Source organism: Neopelma chrysocephalum, unplaced genomic scaffold (genome assembly GCF_003984885.1).
Source record: "Neopelma chrysocephalum unplaced genomic scaffold, ASM398488v2 Primary Assembly neopelma1_101, whole genome shotgun sequence".
Taxonomy (NCBI): domain Eukaryota; kingdom Metazoa; phylum Chordata; class Aves; order Passeriformes; family Pipridae; genus Neopelma; species Neopelma chrysocephalum.
In genome coordinates, this window is record NW_020897764.1 from 2,948,258 (window position 1) to 2,964,776 (window position 16,519).

General features: G+C 41.1%; 1 protein-coding gene across 4 annotated transcripts in view; it reads left to right on the forward strand.

The window, feature by feature from the left end:
* The first annotated feature begins 634 nt into the window (after nucleotides 1–634).
* Nucleotides 635–16,519, forward strand: part of DLEC1 (DLEC1, cilia and flagella associated protein) — a 43,410-nt gene continuing 27,525 nt past the window's right edge. For 2 of the 4 annotated variants that reach the window (XM_027695451.1, XM_027695450.1), the window contains exons 1-16: nucleotides 635–973; nucleotides 2,245–2,370; nucleotides 4,151–4,307; nucleotides 4,791–4,901; nucleotides 5,983–6,143; nucleotides 6,409–6,623; nucleotides 6,862–6,943; nucleotides 7,286–7,373; nucleotides 8,159–8,332; nucleotides 9,061–9,197; nucleotides 10,065–10,157; nucleotides 10,405–10,495; nucleotides 11,438–11,600; nucleotides 13,307–13,499; nucleotides 14,828–14,886; nucleotides 15,370–15,544. In XM_027695451.1, the coding sequence (XP_027551252.1) occupies nucleotides 689–973; nucleotides 2,245–2,370; nucleotides 4,151–4,307; nucleotides 4,791–4,901; nucleotides 5,983–6,143; nucleotides 6,409–6,623; nucleotides 6,862–6,943; nucleotides 7,286–7,373; nucleotides 8,159–8,332; nucleotides 9,061–9,197; nucleotides 10,065–10,157; nucleotides 10,405–10,495; nucleotides 11,438–11,600; nucleotides 13,307–13,499; nucleotides 14,828–14,886; nucleotides 15,370–15,544 (2,310 nt within the window). In that variant the 5' untranslated portion in view covers nucleotides 635–688. The remainder of the gene's footprint in view (nucleotides 974–2,244; nucleotides 2,371–4,150; nucleotides 4,308–4,790; nucleotides 4,902–5,982; nucleotides 6,144–6,408; nucleotides 6,624–6,861; nucleotides 6,944–7,285; nucleotides 7,374–8,158; nucleotides 8,333–9,060; nucleotides 9,198–10,064; nucleotides 10,158–10,404; nucleotides 10,496–11,437; nucleotides 11,601–13,306; nucleotides 13,500–14,827; nucleotides 14,887–15,369; nucleotides 15,545–16,519) is intronic. The other 2 variants (XM_027695452.1, XM_027695449.1) reach the window with 2 other exon arrangements.

Sequence of the window (16,519 nt, forward strand, 5' to 3'; positions counted from 1 at the left end):
AAAGAAAGAAAGAAAGAAAGAAAGAAAGAAAGAAAGAAAGAAAGAAAGAAAGAAAGAAAGAAAAAAAAAGGCAGCAGGACAAGGAGAAAATCTACACCGGGATGGTTTCTATGGCAAATATCACCTGTTTCAGCGGAGCCGGCGGCTGTTGTTAGCAACCAGCATACACAGCCAGAGCGCCGCAGGCAGAGCGGGGAGATGGATGGGTTTTGGGCCGATGATGAATATTCCCATCTCCCAGCCCGGCTCCAGCGGCAGGGATGAGCCCATGCTTCTCGTGCCGCGTGAGGGGAAACAGAAGAGGATTTGGCTTCTTCCCTCAGCTCCAACCCACCATCTGCACAGCGGCGGAGGGGCGAGCCACCCCCCCACCCCCCCCATATACCCTCACAACGCCTCCAAAAGCACAAATCCCCTCCCCAGCTTTCAAGCCAACATTTTATTTCGTTTCTTATTAAGACTCCTCGTCCTTAAAAGTTCACTAAAAAAGTACATGGCGGGGGGAGATGGGGTAGAGGAGCCTGGGGGTGCCGCCCTCAGCCCCCAGAGCGCCGGCGGGGGTGTGAGGGGCGATGGCGCCCGGGCAGGGGGGCGGCCGCCATTCCCCCGCCCGGCCGTGCCCTGCCCGCCCGCACCGTCACTCGGCAACGGCGGCGGCGGCGGGACCTGAGGAGAGGCCGGGCTGGCCATGGCTGAGGGGAGCCCCAGCCCCGGCTCAGAGGACATGGCTGAGGGGAGCCCCTGCCCCGGCTCGGACGACATGGCTGAGGGGAGCCCCAGCCCCGGCTCAGAGGACATGGCTGAAGGGAGCCCCAGCCCCGGCTCAGAGAACATGGCTGAGGGGAGCCTCTGCCCCGGCTCACAGGATTCCAGCGCCGAGCTGGCCATGGCTGAGGGGAGCCCCAGCCCCAGCTCGCAGGATTCCAGTGCTGGGTTGGCCATGGCTATGGGGAGCCCCGAGCCCAGCTCGCAGGTAACACAGCACGGGCGCACACACCCCCCTACCAGACAGCATCACACCCGTGCACACAGACCCTGCAAACAGCCTCACGCACACATGTGCACACACAAACACATACAGACCCCTCCCTGTGCACACACACTCCTGCAGCGTGCGTACACATACACACACACACACCCCCCTGCACGCACAGACCCCACTGAGAACAGCCTCATACACACAGAGACACACAAACCTTCACTGCACACGCAACCCCTGCAAACAGCCTCATCCCCCCCCCCCACACACACATCTGCTCCCACAAACACACACAGACCCCCCTGAGCACACACACACTGCTGCTCACACAGACCCCACTGCAGCCTCACACACACAGACACACACAGACACACATAGACACACACAGACACAGACCTCTACTCTATACACAGACCCTGCAAACAGCCTCACACACAGAGACACATTTGCACACACAAACACACACGGACTCCCCTGTGCACACACACAGCCTCACAGATACACACACCTGCACAGACATACCTGCACACACGGACGTCCCTACAAACAACTCCACACTGCACACACACAAACACACCCCCCCCCCCATTCACCCAGTCTCACACAGACCCCTCTGCAAACAGCCTCACACAAACACAGACACTTGCACACATAGATCCCTCTGCAGTCAGTCTCACACTCACAGACACACACACAGACTGCCCCTGCAAACAGCCTTACACAAACACACACACCCCTACACACAGACCCTTCTGCAGCTGCACAGACACACATAGAGACCCCTCTGCAAACACACACACACACACACACACACACACACACACACACACACACACCCCCCTGCACACACCCTGGGACATGTAGGCACACACCCAGCACGAGGACTGACACACAGACACACACATATGTCCCCTGTACCATGCTCTGTCTCCCTCACACACACACACCCCACTCACACAGCCCCACACAGCCCCATCCCTGCACAAACTGTGACACACACATGCTCTGTGCTCACAGAGCCCCATGTCCATCACCATCACCTCCAGGTACAGCCAGGACACACCGTGTCTGTGTCTGCACTGCCTTGTGTGCACAACCCCCTGCTCACCTCAGTATTCACATGCACACAACATTTCCACGTACCTTTCCCCCCACTTTTCCTCCTCTATTTGCTAATTCCAGACGTTAGCACATGCCCAGGGATCTCTTCCCATCCTATCTAAGGCTTTAAGCGCTAAACAAACATCCTCATTTTCTCTCCCCAGGACATCTCCCATGTGCTGGCTAGAGCCTTTGGGGACCTGTACACCAGAGATGTTTGTGGGGTGGACATCGAGTCAGAAGAAGGAGACAGTGTTGATCATGAGGGTTTCACAGATGAGCTGGAGCAGGTACGAGTCCAAACCATGTCAGAGTTTGGAATTCTTTAATTGCCACTTTGTAATGTCTATATACTCTGTAAAATAAAATAAGAAGGCAGATGTTGATGTTAAAAATGACATTTTAATGGAAATTCACTTGAGAACAGTTTCCCACAGAACCTTTCCTATAAATTAATATTCACATGATCCCTCATGATATTCTTGTCTGTGGACAGCTTTTCAGACACAGTACAAACAGTAAAACCAGTAGCCCTTTAAATGCCTGTTGAACTGGTTGACAGCTTCTCCCTGTACCTGCTGGTCAGTGTCCCAGACTTCCCATCTTGTCATCCCTCCAGTAGCTGTTGTCAGAGTATGAAAGTAGAGGCTGTTGCTGGATGATTTGAGTGAGAGATATTTTTTCCATTTTCTGTCATCATACCCTCATGAAGGTTATCAGAGATGAAAAATCTGAAGTTTTGTATTTCTTCTGAGTAATTTAATAGTATATCAGTGGACACAGTATGTTTTGAGTAATACATATGAGTACTTCTGCAATGGACTGCTTGAATAGGATTAATTTCAACTTGCCAGTACATGACTGTATTATGTGTGTTACTGCTGGACTGGTCACTCAATGCTCTCTCCATCATCAGAAAATAAAATTTGAAAAAACCAAGCAGGCACTTTTAGGGCACAGTCCACCTGATCCATTTTAGGTATCAACTTTGGCATGGAGTGGAACTGTTTACTGGATTCCATTGACAGCAGAGGGATCCCAGAATGAGCAGGAAAGGAGGAAGCATCTTATTTGAGCTATGTCCTGTCTTTTCTATTTAAAAAAAAAAACCTACCAAATAGGATTATGTAATGGAAATAATCACTGGAAATCATTTAATTCTGGAAGTGTTCAAGGTCTGGCTGGATGGGGCTTGGAGCAGCCTGGTCTAGTGGAAGGTGTCCCTACCCATGGCAGGGGTTTGGAATGAGATGATCTTTAAGGTCCCATCCAACCCAAACCATTCTGTGATTCTGTGATTCTGTGAGTCTGTGATCTAATTCTATTAAATGAGCCAGAAGGTTAAACCTTGTTACATCAAAGTTGTAAAGCCTTGTTACATCTCAGTTAGGCTGCAGGTGCTCTTGAGATGAATGTTTATCAGTTTGTCTTGCTGGTGGTCTTGTGAGTCTCTGTGCCTTTGCTGAATTCTCTCTTTAACTTATATCAATACCTATTTGAGGCAGGATTTTTCTTTTTAAGTTGTGCTTGTTAAAGCACTTGCCACGCTGGGCAGAGTAATCCAAAATACATCAGGAATATCATTGCTGGGATATTCTTGAGTTTTAGAAACCTTCCTAGTAACTAGAAAGGAATCACAGAATCATAAAATCACAGACTGGTTTGGGACCTTAAAGATCATTTTGTTCCAACCCCTCTGCTATGGACAGGGACACCTCCAACTAGACCAGGTGGCTCCAAGCCCTGTCCAACCTGGCCTTTATATTCACTAGGAACGTCCACTGTAATTTAATTCCTACACTTACAGGCAAAATACAGTGCAGCAGCTACTGTCCCACAGAAAGTAAAATATATTTCTCTTGTCCTGAGAGCGTGTCCTCAACTTCCACACATTTTTCTTGGGCAATGCTTCTGACCCAGATAGGAATGACAGTGTTTTAGCAGGCCAGTTTATGCTTGTAAAGTGATGATGTTTGACCAAACTATCTCTGTTTACCTCTCAAAAGACAGATAGAAAACATTTAACTGTAACAGCTCAAACTTCTCTGTGTTCACCCATGCCCGTGGCAGCTCCTTGCCGAGTATAAGAGCCGACTGACAGAAGCTGACAAAGCAGAAAGGAAGATCGTTCAGGCCCAGATCCAAGCAAAAGCTGAAGATGAAAGAATCCTAAACCAGATGAAGGCAGAGGCAGGGGAAGATTTCCACGAAATGGGACTCCCACCAGGTGAGGATTCTGGAATGTCTCTCCCCGGTACGTGCTTAGGGTACCTGGAAACCAACTTGGGGTTGGCTTTACATTAACAGAGCAACTCTGAAGGATTTTGTGCAGAGATTCAAGTGGAGTAACATTTGTCTAACACTGAGAAACTAAACAACCAGGTCATTTTCGGGGTATTAAATTATGGATTGATGGGTTACCACCTAAACAGTACAAGCATACACACCTTGGTGTATTGCAGCAGCAAACAGAGATTAAATGCTTCTCCAATGGGTGCTTAGCTGGGTTTGAACTGAAGTTAGAATCATGGAGATGCATTTCCAAGTCTTGGGATTAAAATACCAGACTATTTGTCTATCCAAAAATATTACCTGACAGGGATGAATTATAAAAACAACATTACTTTGGACAGATCAAGGTAGTGCATCTTAAGGGGCTAATATTTTGCTTTTTTTGATTGACTTTTGATTGTTTGTTTTACTGTTGCAGTGGCATCCTCTTTTAGGCAGATTTTGGATAATGAACTTCTCAGAAAAAATAATTTAATCTGCCCTGATGATTACATCACTGAGAAATTACCTCTTACTAAAGCACCAAAAGGTAACTTTTAAAGCAGAAAGAAATGTAGACTTTTTAGAACACTCTATAATTGAAGCATTGGAGGATGTAGCAGACCTGAGTATATTTTATATTTTTAATATTTTTTTTGTTTCTGCCAAAGCAGAAGGGACTCCAGTAATTTAAGCATAAAATTCCACTGAAGGCACATTCTCAAAATAAAATTGATAAATTCAAAATTATTGAGTATAAATGTGCTTAAATATGATATTTGATGGTGGTTGCAGATTTGTTTACAGTTCTTTCCATCTGACACAAAAACTATATTAGTGAGTGTCCTGCCTCTATCCGATTTCATTAGCACAAAGCTGCAGCTACATCTTGTATACAGAGAAGGAAAGTGGTTACACTAAAGTAAAAACTATTTTCAGTGAAATAAAATTGTATTCTTTATTTTGGGTTTAAAATTTTCCAGTTCTGGAAATATATCAGTTTTATTTGCTAATCAAGATCAGTAAGATCAGTAAGAAAAACCTTTTGGACAATGTCAAGATTTCTTGACTTCTTTTATTCATGTGAGCAAAAGGTTTTAGTATCATTTAATCAAAACAAACATTTCCAAGTTATCAGCTGAATCAGAAATTCCAAGATTTGGTGTCCTTTTTTTTCCACTGTATTTCCAAACAAAGCTAAAAATCTCACATCCCAGAGTTTCCTCTGAGGTGTCAGTTTTGTTGTCCAGCTATAGGAACATGGGACTAGATGGTGCATCCTATTTTTGTCAGTTTTCTGACTGTCATAAGTCCATCATATAGATCTTTTTGTAAACTGAACAGGGCATTCTAAGTCCCACTCACTTGTAAGGTTAACATAACTTTCTGGGAGTAATTTAACTTTCTTCATATATAGCTTGTTTAATTAGTATTTCTAAAAGCTTTCTTATTAAAGCCCTAAGCTTTTCATGTGCAAAATAAATTATAAATGTAAATTAAATTCTAGAAGATTTGAAGTGTATTTTTACCATCAACAAGACTTAAAATAAATTCATGCAGCTATGCTTAGACCAAGTGTTTATCATTCATGTTTTTCTCTTGTAGAATTAATTTTTTTATTTGAACTACAGGAAAATCAGAACCTGGATACTTGAAAGAGACATTTATTTGTAAGCAGCGTGTCCCTTTTCCACTGGATCACGTTGTGTACTTATCTCCTAGTGTGACAAGTATGTCTTCAACTCTGCCCTCAACTCCAGACTCCACCCACTATGCTAAAAAAATAAGTAAGGTACATTTTACAGGTGTATTTGTTGTAGTCTGTCAGAACTGTAAGGCTTGTTGCTGTTCCTGTAACAAAGGGTGAATATCAATCCATTGTTTGCTTGGCTCCAATACTTAATGTATTTGATCTGATAAAAAAATGAGAAATACCTTATTTATATATCAATTTTTATTGCTGCATAGCTTTAATTAGACACGTACAAATCACCTTTTTCATCATCCTCCAAATTGCCATGTTTAATTTTGCACCATGATCTCTTTGTTTTTCAAAGAAAACTAAAACCTCACGGAAACCAGCCTGGAGAGAGAGTAAGTTCCAAGCAGAGGGAGTAAGTGAGGACCTGACCAGACTTGAGAAAACGCAGAATTACTTGAAGAACCCACGCTTTTTCCCACTAAATACTCTTCATGGAGGCAAATCTCTGGTCATTTCTCAAGAAAAAGTGGACCAAATCATAGCCACAAGAAAAGCAGAAGATGCCAAAGGGTATGCATGATCTACAGTCTGGATTCTGAGCTCGAGCACACACAGCTCCACTATAGAATTACTGTGGATTTACACATAGATATTCTGAGCTAAATGTTTTATATAGTCTCTTAGGAAACACAGTATGTCTGTATGACATTTTGTTTTTGCCAAAGGATACATTTTGCAATTTCTCATTTTATCAGTATTTAGAGAATGAGGCAGTAAGAGAATGTCTCCTTTTTTTTTTATCTTTCAGTGATACGTCATTTGTTCCCGTGTTTCTTGCCAATCCACCTACTGTTCTGTTTTCCTATGATGAAGTTGGGCTGGTCTATGAGGTGAGAACTTCTTTGTAGAGAGTTAATTCTACCACTGAGAAGTATTATGTCCTATCTGGATCTACGTATTTCACCTAATCTTTTGGCTTTCTGAATTTTAACAAAAGTCAGAGTTTCTTCCTGATATTGAATTTGTGACCCTTTAACTTCCATGCCACTGACACAAACCAGTGAAAACTAAATGGACCTTTTTCAGTCTCTGCTTTTTTTGTTAGTATCTGATTCAGCCTTTATTGAATAAACTGAGATGTTTTGGGTTGGTTGTGATGATGAAGTAGTTACTCCTACCTAATGAGTGAGGATAAATACAATGGAGCATTTTTATTTCCTTTTTAAATGAAGGTGACCATAGAGCTACAGAATATCACTTCAACAAGTCAGTATATGAGACTTATCCCCCCCTCTACTTCAGCATTTTTCATTTTGCCAGGTAAGGGTTCTTTTTCTGCTTATAAGATGTTAACACATAAAAAAATCTAATTTATCTGCTTGAACAAGGATTTTTCACAGATGCTCTGTTTGATTCTGTTTTCCATAGTGCTCAGTTCTTTAGAAACTGAAGGCTGACTTATGACATTCCCATGCAAGTGATAAGCAGATTCAAATGGTCTAATGAGGAATTCAAGAACACTAAAAAGAAGTGTTTGATGTTAGCTTGAAATGTATCCATGGAATACCTACATGGAGTCTTATTCAAAGTTCATCTAGGAACAGACTTAGTTTCCACTGAAAAAATTAGCGGGAGAGGGCAAGAAATAACACACTTCAGTTGTAGCAAGGAAGGATAGGTTAGAGGAAAGTTAAGAAAAATATCTTTCCTACAATAGGATAGCCAGGCACTGGGATAGATTGCCTAAAGAGGTATTAGATGGTGGTATCCCAGGAATTGGAGGAATATTTAGAAGTTCGATGCCTCCATGTAAGGCATTTTTGTCTTGTGGCAAAGGAAAACTGTGTAATGTCTCCATGTTTCTGCTCGTTGTGAGAAGCATATTTCAGGCAAAAAACATCTTGAGTTCTGTGGAGGATGTGCACGTCCACAGATTGCACTGCCAGGCCTCTTGTGCTCATTTTTTTATCAGCTGGACTTTTAGGCAATAGGTGGGGGAAGTTTACAGGCACCTTTCCAGAGGGAGATGTGATTGTAAATACAAGTGCCAACTTCAGGAGGTTTTAATTTTTTTTAATTCCTTGCTATTTCCCCCCCCCCCAAAGGAAAATTCCCAGGAAAGGGAGGAATGATTGCTCCTGGGATGTCATGCCAGTATACAGTCCAATTTATTCCTGAATATCTGGGAGATTATGAAGATCATATATTAGTGGAAACTCAATCATCGGAACCTCTTGTGATCCCAATCCAAGCTAAAGTATCACTTCCAGTATTAACATGTCAGTATTGTCCAAATCTTAAATTTTTCTAAAGGTGGGGTTTTTTATTTGACTGTCTTCAATTTCATGTCACAAAACAAATGTGGAAAAAATTGGCAGTGCAGTTTCTGCATTTTGATATCTATCTCATTTTCACTCATCGTAGATTTATTAGTTATTAAAATGCAATCCTGTCAATTTTTTCCTCAATTATTCATTAAGCTCTTTTCTTTTCACTCTATTAGAGAAGTGAGTAGAAGCCTCTCGTCTGGGTTTGTGTAATTACTACTACAACTGTAATTACTAATCCTAAATATTATGGAATTATGATTTAATGATAACTATTTGATGCTATTAATTAATATTCATGGAATGTGATGTTAATTATATATGGATATGACATACCTGCACCTCTCAGATATCTGACCTCAACTGTACCAACCAGGATTACTTTTGCAAAAATTTGCTTTGATTTTTTTGTAAATTCACCTTACCTGTTATACTGAGCTTTTTAAAAAATCATCTTACTTTTTATCATTCAATAATCTTTAAGTAGGAAGCACCATTAAAATGTAAAGTGAATGTAGAAATGTACACTTCACACTGTTCAATTTTCAAATGGAAAGAATTTGAGGGGGTTTACAATTGTAAAACCTGGCATATTCACATGCAGTAATGTCTGTAAACAGTTATTTAATCAGCAGCCTTCACTGCCTCTGGAGCCTGATTTACTGTGTTATTTGTTGCAGTGCCTCACATTATAGACTGTGGTCCCTGCCTTGTTGGAGGAATAAAAGTAACATCAATTCTGTGCAGAAATGAGGGCGTTAGGACTGGGAAGTTCTCTCTAATGCCAAAGAAAGCCTGGCCACCTCCTAATCCTGGGGTGAGTGATTAGAAGGGAAACAGTGGACATGGTGTGGTACAAGTGCCCTGATGTGAAGGCATTTTGAGCTACTCATGGCATATTAGCACAGAAGTCCTAAGGTCTTGTTGGAGACATTTGTATTGTGCCATTTCTTCAGGAGTTCACATTTATCCTCAAGACCAATCTCCCTGGTTGCCTGTACCCTCTACTCTGGCTTGCCTCTGGGAGAAGTTGTCTTGCTCAGGGGTGAGGTAAACTGAGGCATAGATTAGGGAAAGGAACTTTAACCTTACCCTTGAAGCAAATAGAATTGCAATCAGTCCTAGCATTGCTTGAGCTGATCTCCTCCCCCTCCCCACCAAAGATGTCCCTTACTGACCTCGCTGCACCTGTAGTTCACTCCAGTCCTGCTCTGTCTTTAGCTTCTCATCACAAACCAGGGTGTAGGTGAAAGGGACAAAGAAAATAAGATGTTGCAGGCAGATTGGCATTTTTGTTGCTGGATAAAGGGCTGATGGGCCAGCTTGTCCCTCCTGCAACTGTACAGCTCCAACTCAAAGTGACATAAGCATGGAGGAACAGACAGAGCCCCTGTGCTCAGGCAGAGCTGTTCTGCTGTGAACATGAATATTAGGGCTCCTGACACTGCCATTTGTATTTGGAGACAGAACCTTCCCCCCAACTTTCACCAAGGTCATTATAAAGCATAAAGCATTTTTTTTCTAATTAAACTGTGTACAAAAGCCACTTTCTTTTGAGGTGTATGAAAAGAAATATGGTAAGAGGTTAAACAGTGATGTAATCCACTGCCTGTTTTAGGTAACCTTGTATTTTAAAAGCAACAACCTGATCAATTTAATTTATTAGTTTTTTTAAACACCTTAGGCTATTGCCACTGTTGATTTTGTGACAGAAGATCCTTTTGGGATCCAGCCTGCTGTTTTTGAGCTGATTCCAGGGCAGAGTGAAACAGTAGAGGTTAGTACTAAGTGCTATAGAAAGCTTTTATACTTTACCAAACACATTAGCAAGCAAGATCATTTTAGATGATCTTGGCTGGACCTTGCAAATTTGGGTTTGTGTGAGCAAAAAATGACACTGACTGTTTTTTGCAAATGTAAGATTTAATTACTAATCAGTAAAACTGTCCTTTAGTGAACACTGATTGTATTGCTTCCTCAAGAGAATCAGTTACAGACTTTCCTATTTCCCTTCTTTCTTTCAGGTCCTCTTTTTCCCTTCTTTGCCAGAGGCCTCCCAGCAAACATACACCCTTTTGTGTGACAATTGTCCAGTCAATGATGTGACAGTTACAGGTTTGTTTCTGGCACCTTTCAGAGCTCACATTCATATTCTGTAGATACTCAGATAATGTGAGTGGTGGTTGATGGCTTGAAGTGATGGTAACATTTTATGTCAGTGGATTAATACTGTATCCCCTGATGGTGTTAAATGCTAAGCATTTTTTTATTATTGTTATTTCTGTTCCTTTCTTAGTGCAGGGAATACATGGGTTTCAGAAAGCACTGAGCTTTTAACCCAGTGTAGCCAAAAATCCAATGTAAAATGTCACCAAGTATCAGAAAAAAACCCAAACATTTGCCAGGTGCAAATAATTTCTTTTACTTTTCTATCTGTAAGATAACATGGCAAACTATAAAACAACAGCTGCAACAGTGCAGAAATGAAGAAGATTTGGGGCACATCTTGTATGAGGGTATTCAGGAGAGATAGGCAGTCTTTGGATTAGCTGATTAGTTGAAATTCTTGTAAATGTTAGTGTTTGTTCTGTAATGTAACTGTGAGTGCTATAACAGGAAGCTTGACTTGTAGTCTACTGAATCACTTTATCACAGGTATTTCCTTTGGATATATACCTGTGATAAAGTCTTGGATATAGACTTTTTAATAGTGCATTTGCTGCTTATTTTAATTTTAATATACTGCTCAAATCATCTGGGAGCCACATTGTCAGCCATGTAAACACCCTGCTCACTTCAGTGAAACAATGCTGGTGTAAGTGAGCTGAGGTCACGGCCCTAAAATCCAAGTCTGCTAAACTCATGAAGAGAAAGCCTGTGTTGATACATGTTGATAAACAAAGAACATCAGGAAAACATTGTACAATTAACACATTGGAGTTCTGAAACTTGAGGGAACACCAGATATAATCAGTAATGGCCCTGACTGGCATTTGCTGTCAGTGAGTGATATGAACTGTGTTAATGGGCAGATAGTAAATAAAATATTTCTTCAAGGGGTTGGAGAGCTGATTGCTCTGGACCTTTTGTTCGTCACGGGTGGAGAAAGCAAACCTGAGCTGGGTGAAGTTACTGATGTGACAGCACAGCATCTCATACGGTTCAACCGACCAAACCCACACACCAGCGAGGAGAAGAGCTTGGTTATAAGGAATTCCACGTATGTAGCAACTATTACAGTCATGCTCTGCAGTCTGGACATACTGATAGGGATCTCATTTGTGAGACTGTATTGGAGAAACTTTCATGCACTTGATAAACTTGGGGCAGCAGCTTTGCTTCCTTTTGCTCCAGTTCTTTGGTAATTAAGGTTCAAGGATACTCTTGTAAGAGCAGGAACGTTGTGCATGGATCAGACATTGTGGAAGCCATTAGCCAAGGTCAATGTATTTGCTTCAGTAGAAATAAATCTGCAATTCCAAAAGGTTCATTAATATGGATGGTTGCAGGAAATATTTACAGGGTGATCCAGGTGAGATTTATCTAATGCCACTATATATTCTTGTGCTACTGAGCTAAGGACTCTTTTCCTTTCATAGTGCAGGGAAATAGATACTTCCAAGGGTGCAATTCTGACTGTAGATGTCTCCCACAGAACAAGTCATAATACATTCTGGACTCCACTTGATCTCCACTAATTATTATGGGAGCCCAATGTAATCAATTTGTATTAAAACTCTCAGATGATTCCTCCTATTGAGTCCTAGCAGATTGAAATATAAACTCAATTTGAAGTCAAGGAATATGTCCCTGTGGATAACTACATTGTACTGAACATAGTGGCATCCTGATTTTGCTCAAAATTGGTCAGATATTAACAGAAGTGCACTCTTGCATGATGGCAGCAGTTAGAGGTTGCAGACATCAAAGCAGTGAGTAGGTCAGTGCTGGGTTTAGGTACACTGATGTAAATTGCTACTTGCTACAGTGAATATCTGACAGTTTGTTTTGTGGCCTGGAAATCACAGGTGCATAATGCCAGAACAGGCTGATGTTTGGGTAAAGAAAGTGTGATTTGGTGAACTGGGCACTGTAAACTGACAAAGGATGTGACTGTGCCTATTTCCACATCTTCTCTGTGCTATAATCCCCACAGCAGTCCCTGGACATCTGGTGTCAGCATTTGTGTAAAACAAAGCTGGCCAGGCTGAGAGTAAACCCCACAGAAGCAGGAAAGAGAAACCTTTCTTCTGCTACAGAAAGCGATGCAAGAAATTGTAAATGTCCAGATTTGTCAGTGATACTTTCAAATTCCAGAGTCCTTCCCCTTCTTAGTAAGGCAAAGTTTTTGAGGTCATCATGTCAAGGTTTTCAAACCCATGAAGACATTCCATGGAATACACTTCTGCTGAAGCAACCCAGTTAAGCAACCTTTTCTGGATTGCAAACAGTATGGCAGAGCCATGGCTATAATTTTATCTGGAGCCATTGTGTTTGTTGACATGTTAAAGACCACATCTTGCACTTGGATTAAATTCAGAATCAGATGTAGATCATTAGTGATCCAAGGCAAACATACTGGTATCAGCAGGAACAGCCCTGTTCATCTCAGATCCTTGTAGGGTTTCCTAAAAGCTGGATTATATGACAAGTCAAGTAAGGCAAGAAAGTGTTAGCATATCTTAAACATTTATATAATTTACTTTCATATATTAGCATGTTCTTTGTACAATTTATATATTCTGACTCTATGCTGTCTCATCAGCTTTGTAGCTCACAAAGACTGGTAAGTGAAACCCCTGTATTTTCTAAAGAGATGAATTTCCTACGTGGAAAAAGGATCTGGAAATTTTCTCCCAACATTTTACTCAAAAATAACTGATTTGTTGACCATAGCTTTTTTGTTGTTTATTGACCTCTTTGCAGCCCTGTAGAACTTCCCTTCTTCTGGCAGATAAGAAAGCCTAATCTGAAACCATTAATACCAGAAGGAACTGCAGACTTTATGAAGGTTGAAGACAATCAAGACACAGAGTCAGCCTTCTCCCTAAATCCTGAACAGGGAGTTTTGTTTCCCTGTGCAGATCATGAGTTTATCCTCACTTACACTCCACAGGAGGTATGGCTCGTGATTCCTTCCTATCTACAAACTCCAGCTGTGTATTTTTTATGCAAGTCATAAAATCCTTGCTGTGCAACTTTTCTAAATTAAATTTAATTAGCTGGTACTATGCTCTGATAAACAGTGTTCAAAATGTAGAAAAAGTTACTAAAGGAAAACATGTTTTGACTGCAAAATGTGAGACAGATTCTGATCTCATGTCATTTTTGGGACTGACTGGACACAATTAATTTTACACTGAAACTATGGGCACATCCTTGTAGCTGCAGCTGTGCTGGCTGGTGAAGTTACCCCCCTCCCCACTCTACGAGCTCCTCCACCAGCTCCTGACCCTTCCCCTTCTGCTTTGGGGACGTGCCCCATACCTACTGCAGCCTAAATAAGTTGGTTTGCAAACAGGGATTATTTAAACTGTTTCCAGCTGTAGCTTTTTTGGCCCGAAATGGGCCCTGTGAACAGCTGAGTGGTAAATTAAGGGGATAGTAGGAGCCTTTGGCAGAGAAATGCTGGTGTGCAGCTGTGGGTAAAGAGGGCTGCAAGGATGTTGGAATGCAGCTGTGCCAGTGACTGTTCTCTTAGTTTCTGCTCCTCTGTCCCTGTAAATAAGGAGCATGAGCTCACTGTGTTTAAAGAAACTTGTTCCAAAGTAAGCCCAAGAGTGGGAATATCCCATGCTGTGATGATTGACAGACATAAGAAATACCTTAAATATGTATGGACAAGAAATTAGCTGGCTTTTAAAAAATACTTTAATTAGTTAATTGAATATATATTTAATTAAAGTATACACTGAAATTAATATCTGTCTACAAACAAGTGAAGCTTTTGCAAAGCCCTACAGATTTAAGGCCTGCTTCTGTGTTTCCTTTTTTTCCTCCTCCATTAGAATACAGAAGGCATTCTCTTCCCATGATGGAAAAGTCCTGTTTCTTACTCAAGATCAGATTGATGGTCAATTAAGCAAAATAGCCTGGAGCAGTTAGAAGAAACTGTTAAATTAGTACAGCAGGACTGAGCTTAAGTTGAGGAGCCTTTGCAGATGCTTGTGCATAGTATGCAATATACTAGGGAAATAATAACAAGCATGTCAAAAATGAGTATTTTTCTTGGAACCATACACTATGAGATCAGAATCTGGCTTAATATTTTGCAGTCAAACATGTTTTCTTTTAGTAACTCTAGAGTTTGAATATTGTTTATCAGAGTTTAGTACTCCAATGATGATCATTCATCCTTTACATGTGGACTAGTTTTCCGTCTTTTTTTTAATCCTCAGCATAACTGATTACTTGACATTAAAGTCATTTTCTCCTTCATCTGTGTAGCTGAAGAGTTACCACAGTGTGATTCAGATGGTACTGAGGGACATCCCAGAATCACCTCGGTAAGCTGAGAAGCATCTCCCAGTAAGATGTGTAGCCAAAATTCATCTGTGCTATTGCCTTAAGTTACTGGGATTTTTCTTCTTTCTGGTGGTGATGGATTGATAAATATAAAGAATTTTATCTGCACAACTAGTTGTGGTACAAAGAGCATCTCTGATACCTTCCCTCATGCTCAAACACATGCCTACTCCTGGCTTTTCCTCTCTTGGAAAAAGATAATACTGTCATTTTACCTGCTTATTTTCCAGGTTTTCCTATTATTACTGTTTGTCACAGCAGTCTGTGACATGCATACTTGTTCATGGACAACCTTAAAGAATGGTGAAGTTTTTAATTGTCCCCAGGCTGAGCTAATTGCACACTGACAGTCTGTACTTGAGAAACTTTTGATGATTTTCAGTTTTCATCTGGCAACTAAAAGGCAGGATCCAATTTAATACCAGTTTAAGATGTTTAATGATTCTACCATATTTCTCCCAAAGTTTAGAAAAAGAGGAGATGCTTCAAAACATCCCAGAATGCAAAGCAGAGGATGTAATAGCACTGGAAATAGAAGTTAAAGGATCGACAGAACCATTTCATTTTCTTCTGGAACCATATGCCATTATTATCCCTGGAGAAAACTTCATTGGTGTAAATTTCAGAAAAACATTTAAGGTTTGTTTGCTTTTGACTTCATTGTTACGGTGTGTTTTGTGTCACTAGATGTCATAGGTTTTATTAGTAGATATCAGATGGTCTGTATTATTTTAGTTTTCCTGAAATGTTTTTAAAGGAGGCCATGGCTCCAGGAGGGTCTGCACCGAAATCCCCTACCCAACCCCCTCAGCCCTACACTCCAGGCAGCAGCCTTTGTTCATTTTTCATCTCTCCAGTTTGATAGCACAGAGTTTTACTATTCTGAGTGCTTTTCTGGGTCACTAACTAAGTATTACTTGTCACTTCTGTAGTGTAAAGGTTTTCCTGCTGGGAGGAATAGCCAGTGGATGATTAAATTAGTTCATAACGGAGGCACTGTTCATTCAAAGAACTACAGCAAGCAGAGAAGAGCTACAAAAGTCACATATGCTGCAGCTTACTACATGTTATTCTTTCCTGCAGGTTCTGGTAATTTCTGTCTGGCCATTTTGGGACAAATTGCTGCTGCAACTGTCCACTCACACAGCATCCTCTTCAGTGTAGATTGGGATCCTTTTGATCTTAGACTCACTTGGGAAAAATAGACTTGCTAGCAGGAGCCAGGCAGGAAGACATTTCCCAGTTAATGGTTTTCCCATTTTTTCTTAGAGATCCTGCTAATCAGCATTTGGTTTTATGCTTTCTCTTCCTAGAACTTGAATTTTTCAATTTAAGGCAGCTATTTCATACTTTCCAGTAGTCCAGTGTAGTTACACATATGATATAGGTAATTAAGCCACTTGCTGATGATATAATTATATTCCTTGCAGTTTCCAATTGTTTTTTTAGTCTTAAAAAGATTAGAATTCTAACTATGCTTAGAGATAATTGTGCTTCAGAGAACAAAGTTATTTGCTGCAATTAAGAAATTAATGTCTGATTAGATCTGAAGAGCAGGCCAAAAATTTCAAGAGCTTCCATCTCCCTCACAAGTGGATCCTTTGGCAAAAAAAG